A 27,192-nucleotide genomic window follows, 5' to 3' on the forward strand; every position below is an offset into this window, starting at 1 on the left:
AGTCCACACACACACAAGTCCAGTGGTCAACATTACTGACGTTTGGGTGATCGCTTCCAGAGTTTTTCTATGCATGTAAACCCTTTAAAAACTCTCGTAAACATTTTTAATTTTAATTCTAGATCTTACCAAGTTTAAACAGCTTATACCCACTAAGAAAATAAAACAGGCCCTTCAGCCAGGATGCTTCCTGGATATTGTCAGGGATGCTGATGGAACATGCCTCTGAATACCTTCTACTGCAGGCCACACATGTGAGCACTGATGCTGGTCCAGAGCAAAGCCTCGGTGGATGTTGGACTTCAACACAAGTGTATCTTACATTCAGTAGTGGTAGGGAAGGCCTGGGGCCCAACGCCATCATCAGGCAGAATTTTCCATCGTAAATTATGCATTTTGTTTTCTTTTCAGTTACTTTCTATTTATCTCCAGTGACTCTGGTTTAAAAAGAAGTGGTATAAATTTCCGTTTTCAAATACACTTTAGGGGAAAGACGATAATTGACTTTTGAAAATATATAAGGAGGGGGAGCTCTGCTCACCAACAACTTGCTGACCTATTTTGGGGTCTCTGCCGGGGTTAAGTTCCTGGGGAGGTCGTGCACTGGGCCCACAGCTTGTCTTGTTTCCCAGGTAAGAGCAGAATCACAGTCCAGGTTAACAACCTGTGTTTTCTTTTGCTCTCAAACAACTACCACACTCAGAAGACTGACCCCAGTGTTGGCATTCTTTTCTTCTGTATCAACCCATGCTCTGACACTGGCTGCAGGTCCTACAATTCAGTTCCATTATGATAGCTGGAGTTAGTGCAGACCCCACAGTTTCCTGGCTCAGTCCCACAAGGCTAACCCCTACTTCAGATGCCAATCACAGGTTGTAGGACCCCAGATTCCCAAAATCTCCATCTGATTGCTCTGTAAATTGAGGTCCCCACAACTTGAGTCTGATGATTTGTCAGAATGGCTCATAGGACCCAGCAAAACCCTTCCTTACATTTACCAGTTTATCGTGAAATATGATAAAAGTACAGCGGAGACCATCCAGGTGCAAAGATGTGTAGGGTGGGATCTGGGGGAAGGGCACGGAGCTCCCATGTCCCCACTGGCTGCAGTCGCCTCCCGGCACTGCCACGTGCTGAGCAACCCAGAAACGTTGTGAATCTTTGGTGATTTTATGGTGGCCTCATCACGTAGGCATGATTGATTATTAACTCCACTTCCAACAGCCTGAATGTCCATTGACAGATGAACGGATAAAGAAGATTTGGTACGTATATACAATAGAATACTACTCAGCCATAAAAAAGAACGGAGTGGTGTCATTTGCAGCAACATGGATGGACCTAGAGATTATCATACTAAGTGAAGTAAGTCAGAGAAACACAAATACCGTATCACTTACATGTGTAATCTAAAATATGACACAAATGAACCTGCCTATGAAACAGGCTCACAGACATAGGGAATAGACTTGTGGTTGCCAAGGGGGAGGGGATTGGGGGAGGCAATGGAGTGGGAGTCTGGGATTAGCAGATACAAACTATTATACAGAGACTGGATAAGCAACAAGGTCTACTGTAGAGCACAGGGAGCTATATTCAATATCCTGTGATTAACCATAATGAAAAGGATACAAAAAAGAATGTATATATGTATAACTGAATCACTTTGCTGTATAGGAGAAATAAACACAACATTGTAAATCAGCTATACTTCAATTAAAAAAAACGACACACCTCTAGCCCCTCTGCACTCTCCAAAGAAGGGGAGCCTGGAGCTGATAGTTTCAAGCTTCTAATCATGGCTTTGTGTTTTCAGTGTCCAGCTCCCTCTCTTGCAGCTCTCCAGGAACCCCCATTCCCACCCCAGAGCCACCTCATTAGGAGAAAAAAAAAAAACACTCCCTTGCCCAGGGAATTCCAGGGGTTTTAGGAGCTCTGTGTCAGAAACCAGGGGCAGAGATCAATACGTATTTCACAATCTCTTATTTCACACTAGTCAAAGAATCAAACTTTGTAAGCTTGGTTAATATGATGAAATCAATCCTTGGAACCCACAGTGTTGAGAATTCAACTCTTGATCTGGGTTGACCACCCTCCCAGCTCTACCAAATGAAGTTCGGATACAGCTTGATCAAGCTGCATATCCTGACACTTCCTGTGTGTCAGGCTCTGGGGGGCTAGTCTTTGGGAGTACAGGGCTGGATCTGATACAGTCACTGACCTCGGGCACCCTCACTCTAATAAGGGTGAAAAAGCCTGAAGCTCAGCACGTTGTGTACAGCCCCTTTGGTAGATGCCTTTGTCCCTGAAGCTCTGAGGAGCAAAAACACTATTGCTCCTGCAGCAGAATTGGGGAACTTTCACGTGGGAGGTGACATTAGCACAGGATGGGGTGGGGGGGGTACCTGGAGGAACAAGAACACTCCAGGCAGAGAAATGACCCCAGCAAGGCCCAGAGGCATATAGTGCAAATGAAATGGTCCTCACATGAGACCAGTGCAGGACACGTGCAGCAAGGACAAGGGCTGGAGGGGTGCCTGAGAGGAAGAGGGGCTACAGACTGTGGGAGCAAGGAGGGGAGGCTGCAAAGTGTGGGTGATTGATGCCAAGGTTGTCTCCAAAGAAGATCCAGCTGCTTGAGAAGAGCATTAGAACCAGTGATAGTTTTGATATAAAAGCAATTTCAACAATCAACCATATAGGGACTTTCCTGGTGGTCCACTGGTAAAGACTCTGCCTTGCAATGCAGGGGACATGGGTTCAATTACTGGTCAGGGAACTACAATCTCACATGCTGCGGAGCAACTGAAACCATGTGCCACAATGAAAGATCCTGCACGACTCAATGAAAATGCTGTGTTTAGCGACTGAGACTCAACACAGCCAAATAAATAATAAATATTTTTCAGAGGTTAAAAAAAATAATCAACAGTATAATGATACACCCAGAAAACGAGTTTGAAAATATTTTTTAAAAGATGCCATTTACAGTAATCAAAAATTACATGTGAAAAATCTTAAAGTTTTTAACGCATCAGTGAAAGACGAAATTTTAAACATCTATTGACAGTAGAGAACTACACATTCATGGATGAGATTCTATTTTCAAAAGCACAAGTTCTGTCCAGATTAATCCTGAAAGTCAATGCCATTTCAATCAAAATCCCAACAGATTATTTCCAAGAAGTTGACAAGCTGGTCATTAAGCTTGGAAGGAATTTAAAGGTTCAAAATGGCCAAACAGTTCTGCATAATAAAGAGAAGATCTTAGCATAGCAAACATCCAGATTTATTATCAAGATCATCATTAGGTCTGTGGTCCTGGGGCTGGAAACTCAGAGCAGAATACTGCTCAGTCTCTCAGTCGTGGCCGACTCTTTTTGCGACCCTATGGACTGTACCCTGCCAGGCTCTTCTGTCTGTGGAATTCTCCAGGCAGGAATACTGGAGTGGGTTGCCATGGAGGCCCCAGAAAAAACCCAGGCATGAGATCTGGGTACAGACAGATGTTTGAGAAACCAATGAGGCAGTAACAGACTTTTCAATGAATGATGCTGGACCAGTTGGTAATCCACATGGCAAAACACAAAACTAAGTGTGTTATGTGGCAATCATAAAGTATTTATTTTGCTTCAATTATCTCAGCAGATAGCAGCATCTCTAGTGACCCTTTGTCAGTTTCTGAAGGGAGCAGCCCCATACCCGCTCCTCGAGCCTCAACCTCCCCCAGCTCAGGACGTGGCCTTGCCCCTGTTCAGCAAAGACTGAGGTCGAAGCATCTGGACGACCTTCCACTGCCATCTCTTAATACCTGGCATCTTCTTTCCTTCCCTCACTGCCTTATTTCTCCCCTACCATTCATTCATTCATTCTCTCATTTATTCATTCACGCATTCAGGGTACATTTGACACCATTTCCTCAGTACATTTTTTTCTATTTTTTTAGCTGGCTAAATGTACAAAAGATTTGCCATCTTAACCATGTTTTAAATGTACAGTTCATTCGTATCACATACATTCATAATGATGTGCCAATTGTCTATTTTAATTTATTTAAAGATAAATAAAAATATTTTTCATTTTTAAATAAACTATTTCCACAACTCATCTCATCTTGTAAAACTGAAACTCTGTTCCCATCACACAATAACTCTCTGCCCTCCACTCCCCCCAGCCCTGACACTCATCCTTCTACTTTCTGTCTCTATGATTTTAACTAGTCTAAGAACTTCATATAAGGGGATCATACAGTATGCCTTCTGTGACTGACTTATTGTATTCAATATAATGTCCTTAAGGTTCATTCATGTTGTAACACACATCAGAATTTCCTTTTTTAAGACTGAATAATATTCCATTATATGGTTTCCCAGGTGGTACAGTGGGAAAGAATCTGCCTGCCAATGAAGGCGACACGGGTTGGACCCCTGGGTCAGGAATATCTTCTGGAGAAGGAATACCCACTCCAGTATTCTTGCCTGGGAAATCCCATGGACAGAGAAGCCTGTCAGGCTATGATTTATGAAGCCCCAAAAGTATTGGACATGACTGAGCGACTAAACAACAATAATATTCCATTGTATGTTTGTGCCATATTTTGTTTCTCCGTTCATCCATCAATGGACACCTGAGTTGCATCCATGTTTTAGTTATTGTGAATAAGGTTTCTTATTCACTTATTTTTATGAACATAAAAATTACCTCTTGGAGACCCTGCTTGCCATTCTTTTGGGTATGTCCCCATAAGCAGAATTGCTAAGTCATGTGGTAATTCTGTTTTTAATTTCTTGAGGATCTGCCATCCTGTTTTCCACAGTGGCTGCACCATTTTAAATACATTCCCACCAACTGTGCATAAGGGTTTGAATTTCACCAACACTTGTTATTTTCTGGTGTGTTTTGACAGCAGCCATCCTAATGGGTGTAAGGGGGTAAAATTTATACATTACCCTTAACACAGAGGAAATTCCAACTAGAATAAAGAACTAAAGTGAAAATGAAGACTTTAAAACTCTTAAAGAAAAAAATGATAGACAACTGTCTTTATGACTTCCAAGCAAGGAAGAATTTCTTAACACACATAGAAAATGCACAAACTCATAAGGAAAAATATTAATAAATATTACATTGAAACTAGAATGTTCTGTATAAGAACGACACCGGCAAGATGCAAAGACAACCATGGACTGGAAAGCGACATTTGCAGGATGCAAGTCCATCAGAGCTCTGCAGCTAAAATACATAAAGAACCACATATCAACAAGAAAAATGTAATGCAGAAAGATGAACAAAGGATTAGAATGAGTGATTCATAGGAAGAGTAACCTACATGGGTGGTAAACATGAAAAGGTACTCAAACTTACCAGAAAAGCAAACAGCAAAAGGAGAGTACAACGAGGTGGCTTTCTATACCCAGAGGACGAGGCAAGGATGGCAGGCAGATCCCTCTGGGTGTCAGGAAGGGCACCAGGAAAGAACCTGCACACACTTTGAAGAGCACATTTATATCAAGCACCATTGCAGATGGTGTCATAACCTGTGATGCTATGGTTCTGTAACTGGAAGTGGGGTCTGGCTGCTCACAGCTCAAAAAGCAATGAAATAGGCAAGGTTGGTGGAAAGGAAAGTTTGCTTTATTTCAGATGCTCAGATGCTGGCCACTAGGAGGGAGGGCAGATGTCAGTCCAAAGGCTGACTCCCTCCACTGACAATCAGTGGACAAGAGCTTTTATAGATGGACAGAGGCACTGCATGTAGAAACAGCACAGTCAGCTCTTGAAATTGGTCATTGGTGGTCTGATCAGCATCATTGTGATTGTTTTAAGTACAATTAATCTTCAGTTCCAGGGTCGGTTTGTTTCCATTTCTTGAGGCCAATTCTTGGAATCGTGGCAGCTCATGTCATGGCTGGGGCTTCCCAGGTTGTTCAGTGGTAAAGAATTTGCCTGCCAATGCAGGAGACCTGGGTTCAACCCCTAGTCCAGGAAGATCCCCTGGAGAAGGAAATGGCAACCCACTCCAGTTTCCTTGGCTGAAAAATCCCATGGACAGAGGATTCTGGTGGGCTACAGTCCATGGAGTCACAAAGAGTTGGACACAACTTATCAACTGAATAGTAACAACAAACGTCATGGCGATAGTCTGCTCATCATGTAGTAAACTTTTCCATCTGGTGGGGGTTTCAGTATCTACCAGACAGCTCACAGAATATGGCTCAGAATATTATCTACAGCCCTTGAGAAGGAACTTAAAGGTCCTTGTTTATGCTTAATGACTAAACTAATATTATCTTTCCTTTGTTTCTGCATGTTCTCACTCCTCTGATTAAACTTACTCTTTGGCTAAATATTTCCATAGAGAAAAGGCAGCAGAGGCCATGGGGGGTGTGATGGAGAACCATGGGGTCCTATTCCATTTCAGTTCCAACTCTAAATATATACTTGACAGTCACATTGTCCGTATACTCATCACCAGCTTCCTGAGAGCTTGAAATGTGGCTCATCTAAACCAAGAAATTCATATCGGATTTGAAGACTTTGTATGAAAGAAATACTAATAGGGTGTTTCACTAACATATTGGTTATATGTTGAAATGGTATATTAAACTAAAATACGTTAGTAAGATTAATGTTATCAATTTGTATATTTTTTAATGTGGCTACTAGAACATTTTCAGTTACATACATAGCTCTCATTTGTGGCTTAATTATATTTCTAGTAACAAAGTCGCTGTGGAGAAACTCTGTTGTAAACACAAAGAGACATGATCAAAATGTTAATTGTTTTATTGTTTGAAATGGCAAAAATTGGGGCCACTTCCAGGAAAACAATGAGAAGCACATGTTGCTGGAGGATTTAAACTGTGAGTAAAACCCACCTTAAAGTGAAAGACACAAAACAATTCAGTGTATCATTTACAGGGAAGGAGAGGGGCGTTCAGATGAAGTGAAAATGTAAAATGTAGGCAAAAGAGACATAACCAGTTCTTGCAGAGAGTGACCAGCCCTGGAAAGAGGACAGTAGGGCGAGCTGTGCATACAGAGATGATGCACCCTGAACAGCTTCTTTTAGATTAAAAACCAAGTGTGCTAGGCAAATGTGGCCAAGTGCCAACTTTTATCAAATATTCATCCAATCTGAGTGGTGGCCCCATGCCATCTATGCTATGTTATTCTCTACATGCTTGCGTGCTAAAAATAATCCATAATTTTTTAAAGAAATGGTCGTGAAGAGATTTGTATCTCATGCAGAGGGGTTTGGACTTTATTCTTTGGGTCAACGTTCGGAAACCATAGAAGGGTTTTAAACAGAGGACAAGATTTCCTTTTGGAGGGATCATTTTGGCAGCCTCATTTTAGGCTCACCCAGTCCAGCTAATAAAAGTCAAGAAAAAGATTTCATTACTTCCGACACATACTTTTCACCTCATTTAAACAGCTCTGAGACCAGGCTGTGCCGTGTGGGCCAGTCAGGAGTCAGGGCGTGGGTGTTGCTGATATCGGCACTTGCAGGATGGGTGACAGGTCCCTGGGTGAACGTCCTGGGGACGATGGAGCGGCCTTAAATGCTGCCCAGCCTTGCTCCTCAGGGTGCAAAGAGCGGCGATGCTGGCAAACCTCAGTATCAGCGGCTGAATCAAAGCGTGATCTACCTGATTTACAGGGATGGGTTCTATATGTACAGGACTTTTAAAACAGTGTTAACTTTCTGAATTAGCTCATAGTTTCCTTTTTATCTGTGCATAAGAATGGAATTTTTTTAAACTTTTATTTTGCATTGGGGTAGAGCTGATTAACAAGGTTGTGATAGTTTCAGGTGAACAGCAAAGGGACTCAGTACATATATATGTATCCAGTCCCCCCGAAACTCCTCTCCCACCCTGGATTTTTTTTTAATTAAAAAACTTTATTTTTTTTAAAAGTTCCCTAGTGGACCCTGGAGTGATTGGGACTCCAAGTTTTCACTGCCAGGGTCCCAGATTCTATCCATGGTCAGGAAACTAAGATCCCACAAGCTGCAAGGTCAAAAATAAAAATGAAATTTTTAAAATCGTGGTAAAATACCCGTAACGTGAAATTTACCGCCTTACCCATTTTCAAGTATATGGCTCAGTGGCTTTAAGCAGATTCACCTTGTGCAACTGTCACCACCATCTGTCTCCAGAATGTTTTTATCATTTACAGCTGGGATCCTGGCCCCTTTATGCAATGACTGAGATGGCTGAGCTCCAAAGAACTGATGCTTTTGAATTGCAGTGTTGGAGAAGACTCTTGAAAGTCCCTTGGACTGCAAGGAGATCCAACCAGTCAATCCTGAAGGAAATCAATCCTGAATATTCATTGGAGGGACTGATGCTGAGGCTGAAGCTCCAATACTTTGGCCACCTGATTCGAAGAGCCAACTCATTGGAAAAGACCCTGATGCTGGGAAAGACGGAAGGCAGGAGGAGAAGGGGACGACAGAGGGTGAGATGGTTGGATGGCATCACCAACTCGATGGACATGAGTTTGAGCAAGCTCTGGGAGATAGTGAAGGACAGGGAAGCCTGATATGTTACAGTTCATGGGGTCACAAAGAGTCGGGCACAACTGAGCAACTGAACAACAAATGCAATAACTCCCATTCCTGCCACCATAACAAACTAGTCTCCCAAGTCTCACACAAGTCCGTCTGATAAGTAGGGGCTCCCGAAATCACAGCAGAACTCTAGTCCAAGGAGTCTTGAGGGGGTTGTTTAGCGAGGCGCCCTCAGGGGCCTGGATGGAGGTGGGGACCACTCTGCCGTCTGTGCTGTCAATGCCCACCAGCCCTGGTCTAGGAAGACTGGGGAGGGATTGTTCGAAACAGAGAAACCTGAGCAGAGGGGAATTCTGTGACTTGGTCACCAAAGTTGACCTCGCTTGAACTCTGTCTCTAGGGACCCATGCCTATAACTCCCAGTGGAGGCCTCTGCAGGGTCCTGATGGCCATGGGACATCACCCATCCTCCAGGATGAGAACCTATCAGGGCCAGTCCAGGCTGAAGACTTTCGAAGACCTTCTGAAAGGCCCATGAAATCTGTGTTTGTGGCCACTGGGGCTTGGCTGTCCTGGAACTTCTCATCTCAGTGAATTGCTCTTCTAATGCATTTCCTTTCCCAACTGCCAATGTGCCTCTTGGGCCCTCCTGCCCCAGGCTTTCCCAGTTGCCATGTGGTCTGAGGGTTGTGCTATTGATGGGTGGGGTGGTTTATGCTCAGTTGTCTGTCGGGTCAGCTCATGAGTTCCCTCCTTCCTTTCCTCAACAACAACAACAACAACAACAAAAAATGAGTAAAGCAAACAACCACAAATCCTAACAGCTTTTATCCAGTTCTCAAGCTTTCATCCACTTTCAGTGCTCCTGTCACCAGCGATTGTATCATCAGCAGAGTGCTTTGGGGATGATCAGATTTTGATGCATCAAACTGGCAAAAACACATTAAAGGAGGTCTCAGTAATTCCAGCCCCAAATCCAAGCAGATAAGGATTAGATTACTCAAGAACAAACGCCGAGTGACAGAAGGTGAACTCATCCAACGGGAAAGCTCATTAGTATTCAGTACCCAAGACCCCAAGTCTAACCGCGTTGGGTAGTGGGTTTTATATATTTATTTCAAAATGGTCTGGAAATCTCTGGCTCCTGGAGGTAGCTCCCTTTCAATCTTTTTTGAAAGACATGGTGTCACCATTTGCCTGTCTCTGCTGATGTTTTCCATTTCCTCAGGCCGGTCCAGCCTTTGACACCAAGACTAATATTTGGTGACAGATGGCTCTGTGAGCTTCTGGTAAGGCCATATCTCACTTTTGGAATGCAAGCGATAACCGGGTGCCTCTAGAGACTTATTTATTATACTATTATTACGCACAAACTCATTCGATGCAAAACATTCTGCCAGTCAACTTGAACCCTCTCTTCCCCAGCTGTCACACTGGCAACTCAAAGGACAGCGACAGCTGATGCTGGTGGACAGGACGTCTGCCATCTCCTGTCTTCCCAAATTTAAAGCCGGATGCTTCCCGATCGAGGGAACGTGCTAGAGGACAAGAGCTAGGAAGGCACTCTGCAGCATCCTGCTGGTTAATAACCATGGTAGTTTACTAAGAGTCCCTTGGATTGCAAGGAGATCAAACCAGTCAATTCCAAAGGAAATAAACCCTGAATATTCATTCATTGGAAGGTCTGATGCTAAAGCTGATGCTCCAGTACTTCAGCCACCTGATGCGAAGAGCCGACTCATTGGAAAAGACCCTGATGCTGGGGGAAGATTGAGGGCAAAAGGAGAAGTGGGCAGCAGGAGACGAGATGGTGAGATAGCATCACCAACTCAATGGACAAGAATTTGAGCCAACTCCAAGAGATAGTACAAGACAGAGAAGCCTGGCGTGCTGCCGTCCATGAAGTCACAAAGAACTGGACACAACTTAATGACTGAACAACAACAACAAAGTTTACTAAGTGGCATTTGCAGGGTCCTGTTGCTGGGCTTCCTAGCACTTGTGAGCATGCTTATGGCAACGGTATGAAATCAGCTGAAAGTAGACCACCTCGCTCTCTCCAGAGTCACAGCAATGCTGTCAGTCTTCCATCCTGGTCCCAATTCTTGCCAAGGACCAGTTCTTTCTCCTTTTCAGAGATGCCAACATTCAATCTCCAAGCTCAAACATTTCTCATAGACCACTTGGCAATATATAAGAAGTAACGATTTATTCAGTGACTCACTTAATAAAGGCATGCAATAAATACTAGCTAATGTTATTATTGGGCTTTCCAGGTGGCACTAGTGGTAAAGAACCTACCTGCCAATGCAGGAAGCATAAGAGACATGGGTTTGATCCCTAGGTCAGGAAGATCCCCTGGAGGAGGTCATGGCAACTCACTCCAGTATTCTTGCCTGAAGAATCCCATGGACAGAGGGGCCTGGCAGGCTACAGTCCACAGGTTCGCAAAGAGTCAGACATGACTGAAGCAACTTAATACACATGCATGCAACAGTATTATTACTTGCTGTTTCCTGGTGGCTTAGCTGGTAAAGAATCGGCCTGCAATTCAGGAGACCTGGGTTCAATCCCTGGGTTGGGAAGATCCCCTGGAGAAGGGAACGGCTACCCACTTCAGTATTCTGGCTGGGAGAATTCCTTGGACTGTATAGTCCATGGGGTCGAAGAGACTGAGCGATTTTCACTTTCACTTTTCTGTGGAAACACACGTAAAGGACAGGATAGACCTCTATGGATGGATTCAATCAGGAAGTTACCTTGGGAGTGAGTCTCAGAGGACTAATAGGAGTTTGACAAGTGGACTACTGGGGACTTAGTAGTTCTGGGCATGAGTGTGCCAGGGAGGTGTTACATGAACAGGTAACCATTTTTACCTGTGAACAATTAGAATTTTTTTATGTGAAGAGAGCTCATGTTAGGCCACTGAGTCTCCCATTTTGACCCCACGGTGACCTTAAACCTCAGCAAGTACCCTTGGGAGAATGTGGGAGAGGAAAGATTATTAATATATTGGGTTGGCTCAAAAGATCATTCAGGTTTTGTTTTTTCTTCCGTAAGAACTTACAGGAAAACCCAAAGAAACATTTTGGCATTAAACAAAATTTTCGCATGAAGAAACAGGTATATGCACAGTAATAATTCTTCTCAGTTTGCACATGATCTTGCCCAAAGTTGAATAACTTCACAAGTTTCTTCTTTCTTTTTTTTTTTTTACTTTTACTTATTTATTTATTTGGCTGCATTGGGTCTTAGTTTTGTCATGTGGGATCTTTGGTTGCTGCTCACAGACCCTCTATTTATGGCTCACGAGCTCCAGAACTTGAAGGCTCAGTAGCTGTGGCTCCTGGACTTAGCTACGGCATGTGGAATCTTAGTTTCCCCACTAAGGATTGAACCCACGTCCCCTGCATCACAAGGCAGATTCTTAACCACTGGGCCATCTGGGAGGTCCCACACAAATTTCTTGGTATTGTGTGGAAGGATTCTGAAGTTTCCTGGGGCACTTATTGTCATGGCCCATTTGCAGGTTGGAGAAGAATTTCCAGACATGAGGCAAAATAAGAGAAGAAGAATAAAGGTTATTAGAGTGGGAGACACTGTTAGAACAGCAGACTAGTTCAAGGGAGAGCTGACCTCTTTTGGGCTAGTAGCTGATTTTTATAGCCTCAAGACAGAGAAAATTCCTACTGGAATGTTGGCATTAGGTGAGTGGTTAGAATGCTATAGAGTGGTACCAGGCTGGGTATTTTACCTAATATGGGATCAGGGACCTGGCAGGTTTAGATCCAGAGGCTCATGGCAACAGTTGCATTGGGGCTTGGTCAGTTCTAGAGATTTTTGTCCTGCGACCTTGATACAGGGCTCCACACATAATGTTGCCTTCACATCACATGGGAGAGTCAGAATTTTATTCTAATAAATGAACGTTTAAAAAATGTTTACAAGGACTTTCGAAGGTTTATTTGTGACCTGAATCCTTTAAGGTGTAGTGCCTTTCCAAGAGTCCTCTGCCTACAGGGAAAGGACCAGGACCCTGGTTTAGCCAGCTCCCACCTCCAACCCTCTCCCCCAAGAAATCTCCAGAAACAGAATATTGCAGGGACCCCATGGGCTATACCAGGACCTGGGAAATCGGATGTCTTCCCTGTTTCTTCCTATAGAAGCAGCTCTGCGAGAACTGGGTAGGGACAGATTGCATCCCATCTTCTCTGTGGTCTCAGGGGAAGAACTGCTGATTAAAAACAGAAGGTTGATATCATCCTCGCTGGGCAAACTTGAGATCCTTGAAGAGCCTCTCAACCCAGTAGGACTCTCAAGCCCTGCTCGGAGCGAGCAGAAGGAGACTCAAAGCTTTCCCCTTGGAGGCCCATCTTGGCCTGAGCTCATCATCAAATGAGGAGCGTCTGGATGTTTATGCAGCTCATGCTGCCCTGGTCAGAAAAGCAGTCATCACAGCACCTTGCTTTATCACTTCCTGCAGAACCTAGATTCCAAGTCACGCCAAGCCTCTCTTGTCAGAATGGGGGAGATGACATTGGCCCACATGAGTCTAGAGTAGCACACTGGCTCTCAGTTGCAAAACTGGTCTGTGGCCTTTCCTGACCCCTCCAGCCTAACTCTGCATCCATTTGCCAAACCCTACTAGCTCCTTCTTCAGGGCAGCAGAAAGCTGCTGAGATTTTAAATAGATGTCAGATATTCTTATAGCTGCCATTTGGGGTCATGGCCATCTTCCTCCATCCTGGTGGTTATAGGCAGGGACTCTGACCTGACTATATTCTCATGGGGGGAGAGGTGGGGTGAGGGATGCTCCCTGGCCCACAAGAGGCAGATCACAGGCTGGGGAGAAGCCCCCTGCCTCTTCGTCCCTGCCCACCAGCGCTCTGACCTGGCCTCCAATGCTTCCCCATGAGGCTGTCTCTGCCTGGGCTTTTAAGGGTATAGCAGTGATAAAAGCTTTCATAATCATTTCTAAAAAGCAGCACTTCACAGTTTTCTCTCTCCAATGGTTCTCTAATATAATTGTAGAAGGAAGGCAATGGAAAACTAAGAATAAAAATAGCTGAGCTCTCCACAGTTGGGCTTTCTGCCTACTTTTCCTGTTCAAAGAAAAGAGACACACACCATCTTGCAATAGATGCTTCATAGACAACTGGGCTTCTCCAGTGACAGTCAGCATTTGATGCCCCATATCCTTTGGTTCTTGTAGCCAATGGTCAGCCTGGCGATGGTAGTGAAATGGGGGCAATTAATCTGTAGATGAAGGAGGCCTTCCTTTAACAGTTGAGGGGTACCATCCGGCATGATTCCAAAGACTTGTAGTGTTTCTAGTGTGGGAATTTCTCCAAGTTCAAGTAAAGTTTCAGTTATTATGTCATAGCACCGACTGAGTGCTATGTTGGAGGTAGTTGAGTTGGTAAAATTCTAGAAAGCAATCATTTTTCAGCATGACACTATCACTTAAGTCTAGGTGGACAAGATTGGGACATCTTCCAACTGAGGTAGAGACATCTGATCTCTGCAGATTCTTTCGGTACCTGCTGAGATTCAGCTGGATGACGGTCTCCGACAAGTGTGCAATAGCCACCTATATGTGCTTTTCAGTGAAGTCAAAGCACCAAGAGAGTTTCAGCTCATCTAATCTGGAACAGCTGCTCAGCAAAATCTTCAGGGCAGATTCAGAGACTCCAGAATACCCAGGAAGGTTGAGTTGCAGTAAATTTGTGTTCTTAGCAAGATTATTGACAATGGGATTGGAAAGCTGGAGGCCTTCCAGGCTGAGATTCTGCAACTTGGAGCAGTGGCCGTGGAGGGTAGACACATCGATCACGGAGTTTGACAGGTCCAGGTGCTGTAGACAAAAAGGGCTGAAATATTCAACTAACGACTTGTCCACAAATGATCATGGGCAGCGGAAGGCAACCACCTGTCGGGACAGAAGCCGACCAACCACATCTGGGTAGAGGTTTCTGCCGGTGAGGTCTACGGTCTGCCAGAGAGACTCATCAAACTCTAGATAATGCCATCTCTTACAAACACTGGAGACTTTCAGGAGTTCAGGGAGGCACAGACAGGAAAAGATTCCTAAGAGTAGCTCGTCTAGAAGGGAGTCCCAAGAAACAGCTGGAAAGTTCTCTCGGTTTAGCTTAGGTCTGTGGATAATCGCCAAGTCTTTGTCATTCCCTTTGCTTTTCAGCCGTTTTCGTGGGGGACTCCGTGGGTGGCCCAGGTTTGAAAGCAGTTCCTGGGGGATATTCTCACTGTCCATCTCCTCCTTCTCCAGGGTGGAGACCCCCATGCCTGAAAGCAGTTCAGAAGTCTTGCTAGAATCCCATCCCCACGTGAAACTGGTGGCAGCATTGGTACTCTGGTCGGGTATTTCCTGGAAGTGTTTCCTGTGTGTGGCGTCTGCAGGTTTGGGAGTTTTAAATGTGCTCAGTAATTGCAGAGGTGCCCTCCTCCCGGATTCCCACTTTGGCCTGTAGAGGTGTACCAAATAGATAAATAGATAGCAAGCGCCAATTTGTAGTTCACAGGAATACCAAAGAAAGGTGGAGGGGTAGGAATCGTAACCAAGAAGTACCCCTCGGGGCCTTCCTGGGTTGGGGGAGGGACATGCCTCCCCCTCACCCCCATCCTCTGCTTTAGCTCCTCTCATAGCTCAGATGGTAAAGAATCTGCCTGCAGTACAGGAGACCCGGGTTCGATCCCTGGGTTGGGAAGATCCCCTGGAGAAGGAAATGGCAACCCACTCCAGTATCCTTGCCTGGAAAATCCCATGGACAGAAGAGCCTGGTGGGCTGCAGTCCATGGGGTTGCAAAGAGTTGGACACGACTGAGTGACTAACACATACACACAAAGTATCTAGATAACAATATTGGATGCAAATTTCCTGAGTTGTTTTAAAGATGTAAAAGCCTCCCAGTGTCCACCAAATGGAAGATGTTGACTACTTGAAGACCTAGAGCACAGAGCCCCAAGCCTCCTGGAGCCTGAAGACTGATACTCTGAATCCCTGTGATGCCATCCTTCTGCCTCACCATCAGCCAGTCAGATAACTGCACAAGCTGACCACAGACCTGTGACACCACTCCCTTCCCTGGCCCTAAAAATGCTTTCCTGAAACTCTTGGGAACTAGAGGTTTTTCAGGGCAAGAACTACCTTGTCTTCTTGCATGGCCCAGCAGTAAAACTTTCTCTGCTCCAAACTCTGATGTTTCAGTTTCTTTGGCCTCACTGTGCATCGAACACACGAACTTGCATGAACATGGTCTGATGCTGTCTCGGGGAAGAGAGTGTCAGAACTTAGTTGAATTGTAGGACACCCAGCTGGTGTCAGAGAATTGCTTGATGGAGAATTGCAATTACACACTGAAACTGGTGTCAGAAGCATATGTGTTAATTATATCCCTTAGGGCTTCCCAGGTGGTGCTAGTGGTAAACCACCCCCCTGCCAATGCAGGATAGGTAAGAATCACAGGCTCAATCCCTGGGTTGGGAAGATCCCCTGGAGGAGACCGTGGCAACTCACTCCAGTATTCTTGCCTGGAGAATCCCCTGGACAGAGGAGCCTGGCAGTCTACCCTCCACAGGGTTGCACAAAGTCAGACATGACTAAAGCAACTTAGTACACACGTGCACACTCCAATTTTGAAGAATGGAAAATAGCTCTTCTTGACACTAAAGTAGAGCCCACACCCCACTCTCACGCTCAATCCCTAGGCCCTGTTTTATTTTACTCCATAGCACTTATTACAACCCAATTACATGTTGTTTTTTCATTTAGTTGCTCCCTACCCCAAGCAAGACTGTAGAATCTAGGAGAACAGGCCATTTTTGATAAATACCCAGCACCTGCAAAAGAGACTGACATAAAGCTGTGCAGTCAAGATCTATCAAACGTCACCAAAAGCACTGAATGACTGCAGGGAGGGAAGCCCCATTCAGCTGAAAACAAGTGGCAACAAGCTGTGTATGTCAGCGTATTCAGTGAAGATCACAAATGCCATAGGCATCTGGACAAGGAAGGGGTGTCTAATACTGGATGGTTAGAGCCAGAAGAATCCTCAGAGGTGACTGGGTTTAGCAAGTGGCTTTACAAGTAAGGACAGTGAGGCCCCAAGGAGGTAAGAGGCTTGTTCAAGGCCACACAGTGGTAGGTCTAGAGTCAGACCAGTGACTTGGGTCACTGTGTAAACTTAAAGCTCCACATGTCTTATTCCTCTCTCCAATGAAGCATCTTTTAGGGCCATAGCATCCGTAGCCTGACAGTGCTGGTTGGCTGGGCAAAAACAAATGAGATTTCAGGAGGAGACTATGGATTGGACAGTAAAAGGCAGGCTCACATGCTGTGGGATCTCTGGGTACTAGACAGAGGGAAACGTATTCTTTGGAGTTTTACTTGATTCACCTTGGGTCATGGGATCAGCTGCATGAAAAATATTTCTGGTCCTTGGCATCATAAAAGCCTCTGTTTTTCCCAGACATCAGCTAAAGTGCTCACTGTAAAAGATAGAGGTTTCTAAGCCAGTTCTCCTTAAGTAAGTGATCCCATGATAGAAAGATAGAAACACGTGACTGCCATTCACACACAGAAAAGCTTTCAGGTTCTTACCTTTGTTAACTTTCTAAGAGCACTAATTAATTTGAGGCACTCTCCCATGGTGCTGGACTAGATCCCACATTGTGCAGCTAGAAGCTGAATCATGACTCATTTCTGCATCACACAAGTGTCCAATTCTGTCTTAGGTCTTATTCAAGTTTTTTGAGTGATTCCATTTGAGTAACATGTTCTAAGACAAAGACGTGCACTAATCCAGGTAGAAGATTCATTTCAGAAAAGAACACGAGGATTTGCAGAACAGTGGGAATCAGTTTTAAAAAAATAGAAGAAATGAGAAATGGTGCTTGCACACTTTCTACACCAATGCACTTTCTCCTTCAAATTGGCATGGTTTTAGCAAATTTAGCAAAGTGGGCCACTGGTAATTATTTTTAATGCAGAGTTCTTCTCCCAGCCATCCTTGTTTTCATCTTCATAATTAGCTTTAACGTTGAAGAGTAAAAGTGAAAGTCACTGAGTCGTGTCCGACCCTGCAACCCCATGGACTATACAGTCTATGGAATTCTCCAGGCCAGAATACTGGAGTGGGTAGCCGTTCCTTCTCCAGGGCATCTTCTCAACCCAGGGATCAAACCCAGGTCTCCCGCATTGCAGGCAGATTCTTTACCAGCTGAGCCACCAGGTAAGCCCACCTCGAAGGGTGTTAACTACAAATTGGCAAGAGTATCAACTACAAATTGGCACTTGCCATCTACCTCTGCAGGACTAAAGCATGTGCTGTTGATCTTCGACACCCCCTGAAAGGAGTTCAGGGTGGGGAGCAATAATGAGACCCTCTGTGTGACCAACCTAGATAGCGTATTAAAAAGCAGAGACATTACTTTGCCAACAAAGGTCCATCTAGTCAAGGCTATGGTTTTTCCAGTGGTCATGTATGGATGTGAGAGTTGGACTATAAAGAAAGCTGAGCGCCGAAGAATGATGCTTTTGAACTGTGGTGTTGAAGAAGACTCTTGAGAGTCCCTTGGACTGCAAGGAGATCCAACCAGTCCATCCTAAAGGAGATCAGTCCTGGGTGTTCATTGGAAGGACTGATGTTGAAGCGGAAACTCTAATACTTTGGCCACCTGATGCAAAGACCTGACTTGTTGGAAAAGACCTTGATGCTGAGAAAGATTGAAGGCAGGAGGAAGAGGGGACAACAGAGGATGATATGGTTGGATGGACTTGATGGATATGAGTTTGAGTAGGCTCCAAGAGTTGGTAATGGACAGGGAAGCCTGGCGTGCTGTGGTTCATGGGGTTACAAAGAGTCGGACACGACTGAGCGACTGAACTGAACTGTGCTGGGGGTGGTGGTGGGGGAACTGACAGGACACATCTCCAGACAGTTAGATATTTTCAGGGGCCAATTTTATGAGCCCAATTCTTATATCTTTTTTATCTAGAAAAGCATGAAATCCTTCATGGTGACAGCTGCTCCTCATGACCAGCAGAATCCTTCTGCAAAAAATAACGCGCTTAGTTGCATGTACTCCACCTTCGCCAAAATCACATATATACTGACCTTCCCCCATCACATATATACTGACCTTCCCCCTTGCCTCTTTGGAGCAGTTTCTCAGAGCTATTTGAAATGCTGTCTCCCAGGCTACAGTCCTCATTTTGCCTCAAACAAAACTTAACTTGCAACTCTCACACTGTGTATTTTTTAAGTTGACAAGAGAAAACAGAGAGTGAGACAGGGTGAAATAAACCCTTTCTTTTTCTTCCTCTTTGTAATCATCATGAACTGTACATTCCAGTTTTCCTCTTCATGCTTCAGATAAAATTGTATCAGCCCATGTGGTCACTTCAAGCTCCCTTAGAGCTGTCTGCTACTTGCCCTTTTTAGACTGCTGCAGTGACCCACACCCATCCTACAGAGACTCTACAAATGTATCTCCTACTATGCCTTGCTCATAGTAGATGCTCACTAAAGGCCTGAAGACTGAATCTGTGAAGAGAATGCCTTCTGTACTCCCCTCCCTTCAAAGAGAGGATTTCTGAACTCCTACAAATATGCTTGGAATGTTTAGAGACAAACAAAATTTCAAGATTCATGATATCTGTGAAATTTGTCTTAAGAATGTGCATAAGTCACACATCTAAGTTAGTATTTAAACCTGATCATTTGGCTGGTAGGTATGTGGTCACAGACAACGAGGCAGAAAAAGGAGGAAATCCATGTGCAGCCCTGGGAGCACTGCCACTTATATTTGGCTCAGTTGTGGACAAGCACGTAGTTCAATGGTGTGCGAGTGAGTGAAGTGTAAGTATACTAGCATGGTGGAAAAGCAAAATAATGAAAAGCAGATGGCAGAGGGCCAAAGATGCTAGTCTAAGGAGTATGAATTCCACTCATAGAAATCAGAGAGCCTCCTAAGGTTTTAGACAATGACAAGAATGCTCATAGAGGCCATGCCTATAATCATCAAACATATATAACATAAATGTGGCTCAGTCGTGTCCAACTCTTTGCGACCCTGTGGACTGTAGCCCGCCAGGCTCCTCTGTCCATGGGGATTCTCTAGGCAAGAATACTTGAGTGGGTTGCCATGCCCTCCTCCAGGTAATCTTCCCAATCTAGGGATTGCACCCAGGTCTCCCACGTGGCAGGTGGATTCTTTACCGTCTGAGCCACCAAGGAAGCCATATATGTTACCAACAACTTTTATTCCTAGTATTTTCTCCAGAGAAATGAAAAGTGTATTTGCAAACACAAAAAATTTGTACATGGGTGTCCACAAAAACTTTATTCTAAAAAACTGGAAACAACTCAAATATCCACCAAGAGGTGAATGGTCCAAGAAATTGTGGTATATTGACATAGCAATTAACAAAGGATTGATTCACAGAATATGGATGAGTTTCAAAACCATTATGCTGAGGAAAAGATGTCAGACAAAAGACTACAAATGGTAGGTTTCATTTATAGGAAAATCTAGAAAAAAAACTAAAAACTTGTCAGGTAGCACTAGTGGTAAAGAACCTGCCTGCCAATGTAGGAGACGCAGGTTCGATCCCTGCGTCAAAAAGACCCCCTGGAGGAGGAAATGGCAACCCACTCCAGTATTTTGCCTGGAGAATTCCATGGACAGAGGAGACTGGCAGGTTACAATCCATGGGGCCGCAAAGAGTCAGACACGAATGAGCACACACGCACGCACTAGAAAAACTATTCTAATCTATTGGGACAAAATGCAGATTAATTGTTGCCTGAGGCCAGGGGTGAGGAGGGGAGTTGCCACACCATCCACGGGAGCACGGGGAACTTTGTGGGGGGCAATGGAATGATTCTATATCTCAGTTGTAGTGGTGGTTTCGCAAGTATATACATTGGTCAAGATTCATTGAAGTGTACACTTGAAACGGATGCATTTTAATTTATGCAAATTAAAGCAAAATGAAGTTGGATTAAAAAAAGAAAACAGAACTATATTTGGGCACAGCACTACCTAGGGCAAAGAGGAAACAGGACAGAATTTCCTAAGGTGCTTGTACTTTAGCCTGAAGGTGAGGTGCAGCCTGTGACATAGAGGCCCTGCTCTGTAGCACCATGGACAGCAGCGTGGGAGGGGCAGGCCATGGCCAAGGAACCGCGTGGACAGAAAGGAGCTAAGAATGCCTGTGTGTGTGTGTGTGTGTGTGTGTGTGTGTGTGTGTGTGTGTGTGTTGAGGGGATGGGATCCCTGGAGTTAATTAATGTACGTTGTTCTAGTGAAGATCTTCCGTACTAGCTCGTCCTTCAAGATACTTCCCAGTCCTACTTCCCATGAAGTCTTAATTGAGTTCCTGCCCACACCAGCCTTTTCCTCTTTCTCTCTTCTGAACTCTTACAGTAAGTCCTGTTTGTTTAATTAGTTTGGAAGTAACTATGGCCTTTTTTTTTTTTCCTTCTTGTACTGCTCTTCCAGTTGCTTATTGCTACTTAATTTGAAATGTGGTTGCACTTTACATCATCTGCTACTGCCAGGCCCTGAAGAGGGAACCACCGTCTGGATCCCCCTCTGTGCCTCCAGAGGAGTCAGGCAGTGTTTGTGTATGTTCTTGATTCAGGTTGGTTTTCACTTCCTAAAACTGGACTCTGTTAACAATTTGGCATAAGGAAGAGACAGCTACAATTCTGTTACAACTGAACTTAAGGGCTAAGTAGGGAGATACTGGGGCTTCCCAGGTGGCTTGGTGGTAAAGAATCTGCCTGCCAATGTAAGAGACGCAGGTTCGATCCCTGGGTCTGGAAGATCCCCTGGAGAAGGAAATGGCAACTCACTCCAGTATTCTTGCCTGGAAAATCCCATGGACAGAGAAGCCTAGCAGGCTACAGTCCACGGGGTTGCAAAAGAGTTGGACGTGACTCAGCGACTGAACAAGAAAAGATACTGAGGTTTGTGAACCCTTCGGTAATTCATCTCTGTTTCTACTTTAATTGCACTGATCATAATTTCTACCACAAAGCCAACACCCTATTCAGGCGATGTTGTCTCTGCAGCAAACTGAAATTGAGTTCATCTATTTCCCTGACAATTTCATATGTCCATGATTTTTTTTTTAATCCTGAATTGCAGCCAGGGCAGTCACATTTGTATTCGAAGCCTGCCAACTCTGGCCAGAAATCAGGTGTCCGCTTAAGACACACCTTGACAAATGGATTAGATGTTCCAGTGAAAGGCAGATAAATGTCACTCATGTCACTATAAATAAAAGTCTAGGCCTGCCTATCAGCTTGTAGGGTTGAGGTTGTACCTTCAACACTTCTGAGTGCTTCACACTTTATTATCCTTGAAATGAGGCCTTTTCCATGCAGTTTTTCCATTTACACACCCAGAGGGAATTATTACCATTTGACTCCTTGAAACATGTGCCTTCTGTCAGTGTCCTATCTTTTGCTTTAGGATACAATATAACCTGTGTCCTTAAACAGAAATCTCCCAGGATCTTCTCAAATGTCATATTATGGAATGAAATGTAGCAGGAGCCTTTCACGGTGCTGACTGAGAACGTCTTGTACCTGCTTTATAAGCAAATCACATTCTAGAGGACTTTGACTGTTTGAGGTTATGTTTTAGAGTGTGGGATTTGTCACTGAAATCCATGTAATAATAAGTATGATTTAGATTTGTGGTTTTGGTCAAATCCTGTTCTTTGAAACCAAACTACATACAAACTTTGCGAAAATGTCAGTCACAACATGTCACACTTACAAACATACAGTATCAATTCCAAAAGTATCTGAGGGATACAAGGCCTTGAATAAAAAAAGAAAGATTTTTGTGGTTGGAGAAATTGAGAGATGGGGCATGCAAAAAGGCTCTGAAATGGCCACAGAAATGTAGTCCACTTAATGCAATTTAACCCTAAAGTCATTTCATTACAGTTTCCCTTTCTCAACACTTTGGGGTATGACGCTCATTGTTTAATGTCTTTGGTTAACTTAAGGTGTGAGCACAGACGGAGAAAGTTGAGAGGGAAATAATCTTTCTGAATACATTCAGCTATGTGTATAGATGGAGGCCTTACAAATGCATCTTTCAGTTATCTACATTTCTGAGCTGCATTCTGAAGTTCAGCCAGGACAGGAATGCATAGGAACAAACATGCTTTCACCAACATCATGTTCATTTGTACCTGTGAATTACACTTGGTGATAATGACTGGCTATTGTGTTGTGTTGCAAGGAGCATTTGAGACAAGATCTGAATATATCAAAATCCTAGAAATCTGAAAAAGTAGCTTTGGATTGGGTTCTAAGAGCAGAAATTTCTTGATTCTATTTCCATTTCTTATGTCTTAAGATGGAGGTTCTCAAAGTGTTTGGCCTTGGGACTCCTTTATACTCTTAAAAATTATCCAGCACCCCAAAGAGGTTTTGTTCAGGTAATTATACCTGTCAATATTTACCATGTTTGAAATCAAACCTGAGAAAATTTTAGAATATTTAAATGCTAAAATAAATAATTATTAATTCAGTTAAAAATAACAAGAAGCCCTTAAGATGCTAACAGAAGTAACGTGCTTATGAAAACAACTATTTTTCCCAAACCCAGATTAGTGAGGGGATTGGCACTGTTTTTTTTTTTTTGAAATTCTTCAGTGTCTGACTTAATAGAAAACAACTAGGTTGCCACAGCTACTTCTGATCATCAATTCGTTGAGAGATCCCATCACATAGCCTCTAGAAATTTCCACTATATACTTTATACACTTGGAGGATGAAAGTGAAGACAGAAAATCACACCTTTTTTTGGCTGTGCAGCGTGTGGGATCTTAGTTCCTCAACCAGGTATTGAACCCATGTCCTCTGCACTGGAAGCTTGGAGTCCTAACCACTCGACCACCAGGGAACTCCCCCAAATCACATCTTAATATTATTATAAAAAGCTTTAACATCATGGTCCCACTGAATGAGTCTCTGGGATCTAGGGATCCCTGGACCACATTTTGAGAACTACTGCTCTCAAAATTCAATTCAATGAAAATATTGACAATCTACTGGATGCTCATCACAAGATACATAAAGACACATCCCTGCCTCCAGGGAACTTACAGTGTCTCCTTCCATACACACCTCATTTCCAAACCAATCTCAAGGAGATTTCAAGTCTCCTTGTCAATCTATTTCCTCCCTATCATCTCTGACTACCCCTTTAGGTGACTAGATCTGTATCTTTTTAAAATGTCTGTAGCAATTATTGTCTGTGCAGTTCATTTGGGATATTTAATAAGACTTGTGGTATGAGGCTTGTTTATTATTGGTCAAAATGTGACTTAATTACTTCATTTATTTCATATGCTGTGGCTGTACCTTGTCCTTGCTAGTGATGGATAAGACAAGTGATGGTAGCAAGACAATGATTTATTTTGCTAATGGTGCCCACATAGGCAGCAAAGGCTGTGGACCTTAAATAATAATTTGATTTGCAGCTTAACTAAGGAGTGTGGTAGAGACAATGCCATGTTTCCCAATCCTGTTTCCTTTTTCTATTATTGAGTACTCCAAAAGATGAGGTTGGGAAATATTTCCCCACGATATTTCCCAATCTCGTCTTCAGCTGGGAGCCAAGTGATTGGAATTTGGTCAAATGAATGTGAGTAGAAATTATGTAAGCCACCATCAAGCCTAGCCCTTCAGAACATCCAGGGGCAGCCCTCCTGCCCTGCCTTCCTTTGGTAGTGGCTGTGGTAGTCACGTGTTGAGCTAACAGAACCGCAGGATGAAAGCAGCTGGATCCCTGAGTCACCACGTGGAGGACAAACAACTGGAGGGAGCTCAGCCACACTTATGGTCAGCTGATAAGATTTCAGCCATTATTTATTATCCCAGCAAAGCATAGCTTATCCTGATATATTAGAAGAAAGAGAATATTTACAGATGAGATAAGAATGTAAGATGCAATACCACATGTTAGAAGTCAGGGAGAGCTATGGAAGATGAGAGCTGGCAGGAGCCTTGGGCTCTGTGCTGGGAAAAATTTATGGAGAAGAGGGAAAGTGGAAACACATAGGATTTGAGCTGGCACAAAGACTCTTTCCTGTGCAAAGGAGAGGAACTTAGCCCCAAACAGCTTAGGGCAAAAGGATCATTTATTGGCATATGGAAATAAAGGACAGGTTACCAACCAAACTGCAGGAAGAGGGATTTAGCTGTTCTCGAAACCCACTGAAACCAGGGACTAAATCTGCTTCTCTCATTGCAGACTGGCAATAAGTCCCATTCTGATCTTTCAGCCTCAACCATCTGGGAGGTGCTGCCTCACCTTCCTTATGGCTTGAAGTTGAAAAACGCTGGGCAAGGACTCTCAATGACTCAGCTTTCCTAGCTATCCATCCCCATATCAAATGCCTAACGCACCTGTGTGCCTATGAGAACATAGCACTGCCCAGGGAAGTCAAATACTTGAGGAAGGGTTCTTTCTAGGAGAAATGAGGGACTTCACCATAGACATAATTCCAGGTAATAGTTTTGACTGTTCTTAGGTAAAATATGGGCTAACCATTTCTCTAATTTCCACACCAGTGGTTTAAACAAAGTGGCATCAGACCACAGAGAAGGGGTCAATGAATACTGCCAGGTGGCAGGGAGAAACGCTTCCCTAGAGACCTCTTAAGGTGAGCCTTTAGGACTGAGTGTGATTTGTCAAGGTGGGAGGGGATTCCAGGGAGATAGACTTCCAGACTTGAGCAAATGGACATAAATACCTCCTTTTCCACGCCTCCCTTCTTATATGTTGGAAAAAAAAATGTATTTGAAGCTGTCAGGAGAGTGTATGCTCCTCGGTTCTGTCTCGTCACAACAAAGATTTGGAGTGACGGATATTAAAGCCCTCGGCGTGTCACAGCTCTCGGGTCTTGGACAGACCATGTTATAGCTCTTAGACAAATCAGTGTTACAGCTCCGTGTTACAGCTCTATTTTATTTAGATAACAGCAGGAAAATCCATCCTCCAGGCGTGAGGGCACGTCCACCCAAAGACGCAGACAACGTGCCAGCGCGCGGGGGCGGGGCGGGAGCGCTTTGGCTCCTCTTTTTATGTTTTTTTTTCTCCCTCTGGGCCTGTCCTATGTCAATTGGGTTAGCCAGGAGTGTTGTTGGTTCTACCTGAAGTCCTCACTCCGTCCTCCGACCTTCCTTTGACCTTCCTCTGTTCTATTTTCGCGGGCTTTTCCCTTCCTTGTTTATTAGCCACTGCCATTTTGGACTCCTGTTTCCTATTCTAACTACCTAACGAAGCCATCAGAAAACAAAAGGATAAAAGTATCCTGTTTAGTGCAAGGACAGAGTATTAAATGATCTTTACTTGGACTTAAACAGAAGCGGTGTGAATAAGCAAGTGACTTAAGCCCCCTCTATCCCGGCCTCTCATCTGTTACAGGAAGATGATTAAAACACCCTCAGAAGGCCCAAGTGACGATCAGATTTGATAATGCCTTAGCCAATGCTTTAGCACAGTGTAAACTTGCAAATAAGTGCTGGAGAGTGACACCAGCAATTATTTTACACTCATAAATGTAGCTGGAAGGTTGAATTACATGCTCCATTGCATTTTATAACCAGTGATAAGTGAATTGTTTATGCAAACCAGCCATCATGAGTGCAAAACACTTAAAAAAAAAATACGGTTGCTAACCCAGATTGATACTGTGGCATAAAATCGGGAGAAAGCAGGAAGCAGAAGTAACGAGTGCGTGTGGATGCTTAGATTCTACACGAATAGAGGGGGGTGATTAGGCGGAAACCAGTCTGCCAAGGTTCCCCTGGAGCAGGCTGGAATGCCGGTTGCCGGGGAAGCTCCAAGTCCCGTGCGGCCGAGGACCACGAGCCGCGCGGGCTACTCCTCCGAGCCGCCCGCTCACTAGCCCCGCCCCTTTCCGGCCCCGCCCCGCCCGCCCGCCCGGCACCTCCTTCCTGGTCTTCTCGGCGGCGCCGCCGTGACCTCATTTCCGGTCGCCGGCGCACGTGGGCGGAAGCGCCGGTCCCCGCCGCGGCTCGTCTCTCTGGTTACCGCGCGTTCGCTGGCCGGGCTGCCGCCCGCAGCTGCGCCGCCGCCATGGGAGTCCCGGCCTTCTTCCGCTGGCTCAGCCGCAAGTACCCGTCCATCATTGTCAACTGCGTGGAAGAGAAGGTGAGGGGGCGCTAGGCGGCCGCCACGCCGACGCCTAGAGCACCCCTCCCGGCGCGCGTGCAGGCCGCGGTCCTCGGGGGTCCGCCGCCCGCCCGCGGGGCCCGGGCCCGCTGCCTCCCGGGTCGCCGCGGGCCGACGCGCCCCGGGGGCGCAGGCGCTCGCACTCGGGGCCCGGGAGCGGCGCGGGCGGTGCGAGGGCCGCCCCTGCGCTGCCCGCTGGTTCCCGGGCGGCAGACCCCGCCCACTGCTTTGTCTCCTCCCGGGGCGGCCGGCCTGAGAGGCTTTCGGCTCGGGGAGAGGCAGTCCATCGCTGTCATGTCAGGGGTTGCGCGGGGAGAGCAGCCCCTCGGGAAGGTCTCGGACGGCACTCAAGTCCCCGAAGGGCCCCCCCACCTCGTTGCTTGACTGCTGGACCAAGCCTTCCTTTGACATTTTCGGGGTTCCT

General features: G+C 44.9%; 1 protein-coding gene, 1 long non-coding RNA gene and 1 pseudogene across 2 annotated transcripts in view; 2 read left to right on the forward strand and 1 right to left on the reverse strand.

Annotated features, from left to right (window-relative positions):
- Positions 1 to 202: 202 nt before the first annotated feature.
- On the forward strand, positions 203 to 10,763 carry LOC145532833 (uncharacterized). The gene is made up of 2 exons (XR_014073601.1): positions 203 to 1,365; positions 8,185 to 10,763. It is a non-coding gene; the product is annotated as an uncharacterized LOC145532833 (long non-coding RNA).
- Positions 10,764 to 13,663: 2,900 nt separating this feature from the next.
- LOC145530965 (S-phase kinase-associated protein 2 pseudogene) lies at positions 13,664 to 26,674 on the reverse strand (annotated as a pseudogene).
- Positions 26,578 to 27,192, forward strand: part of XRN2 (5'-3' exoribonuclease 2) — a 64,573-nt gene continuing 63,958 nt past the window's right edge. The window contains exon 1 of the mRNA XM_081558727.1: positions 26,578 to 26,747. Within this exon, the coding sequence (XP_081414853.1) occupies positions 26,673 to 26,747 (75 nt within the window). The 5' untranslated portion in view covers positions 26,578 to 26,672. The remainder of the gene's footprint in view (positions 26,748 to 27,192) is intronic.

This window comes from Giraffa tippelskirchi, chromosome 13 (genome assembly GCF_054371585.1).
Source record: "Giraffa tippelskirchi isolate mGirTip1 chromosome 13, T2T-mGirTip1v1.2.pri, whole genome shotgun sequence".
NCBI lineage: Eukaryota > Metazoa > Chordata > Mammalia > Artiodactyla > Giraffidae > Giraffa > Giraffa tippelskirchi.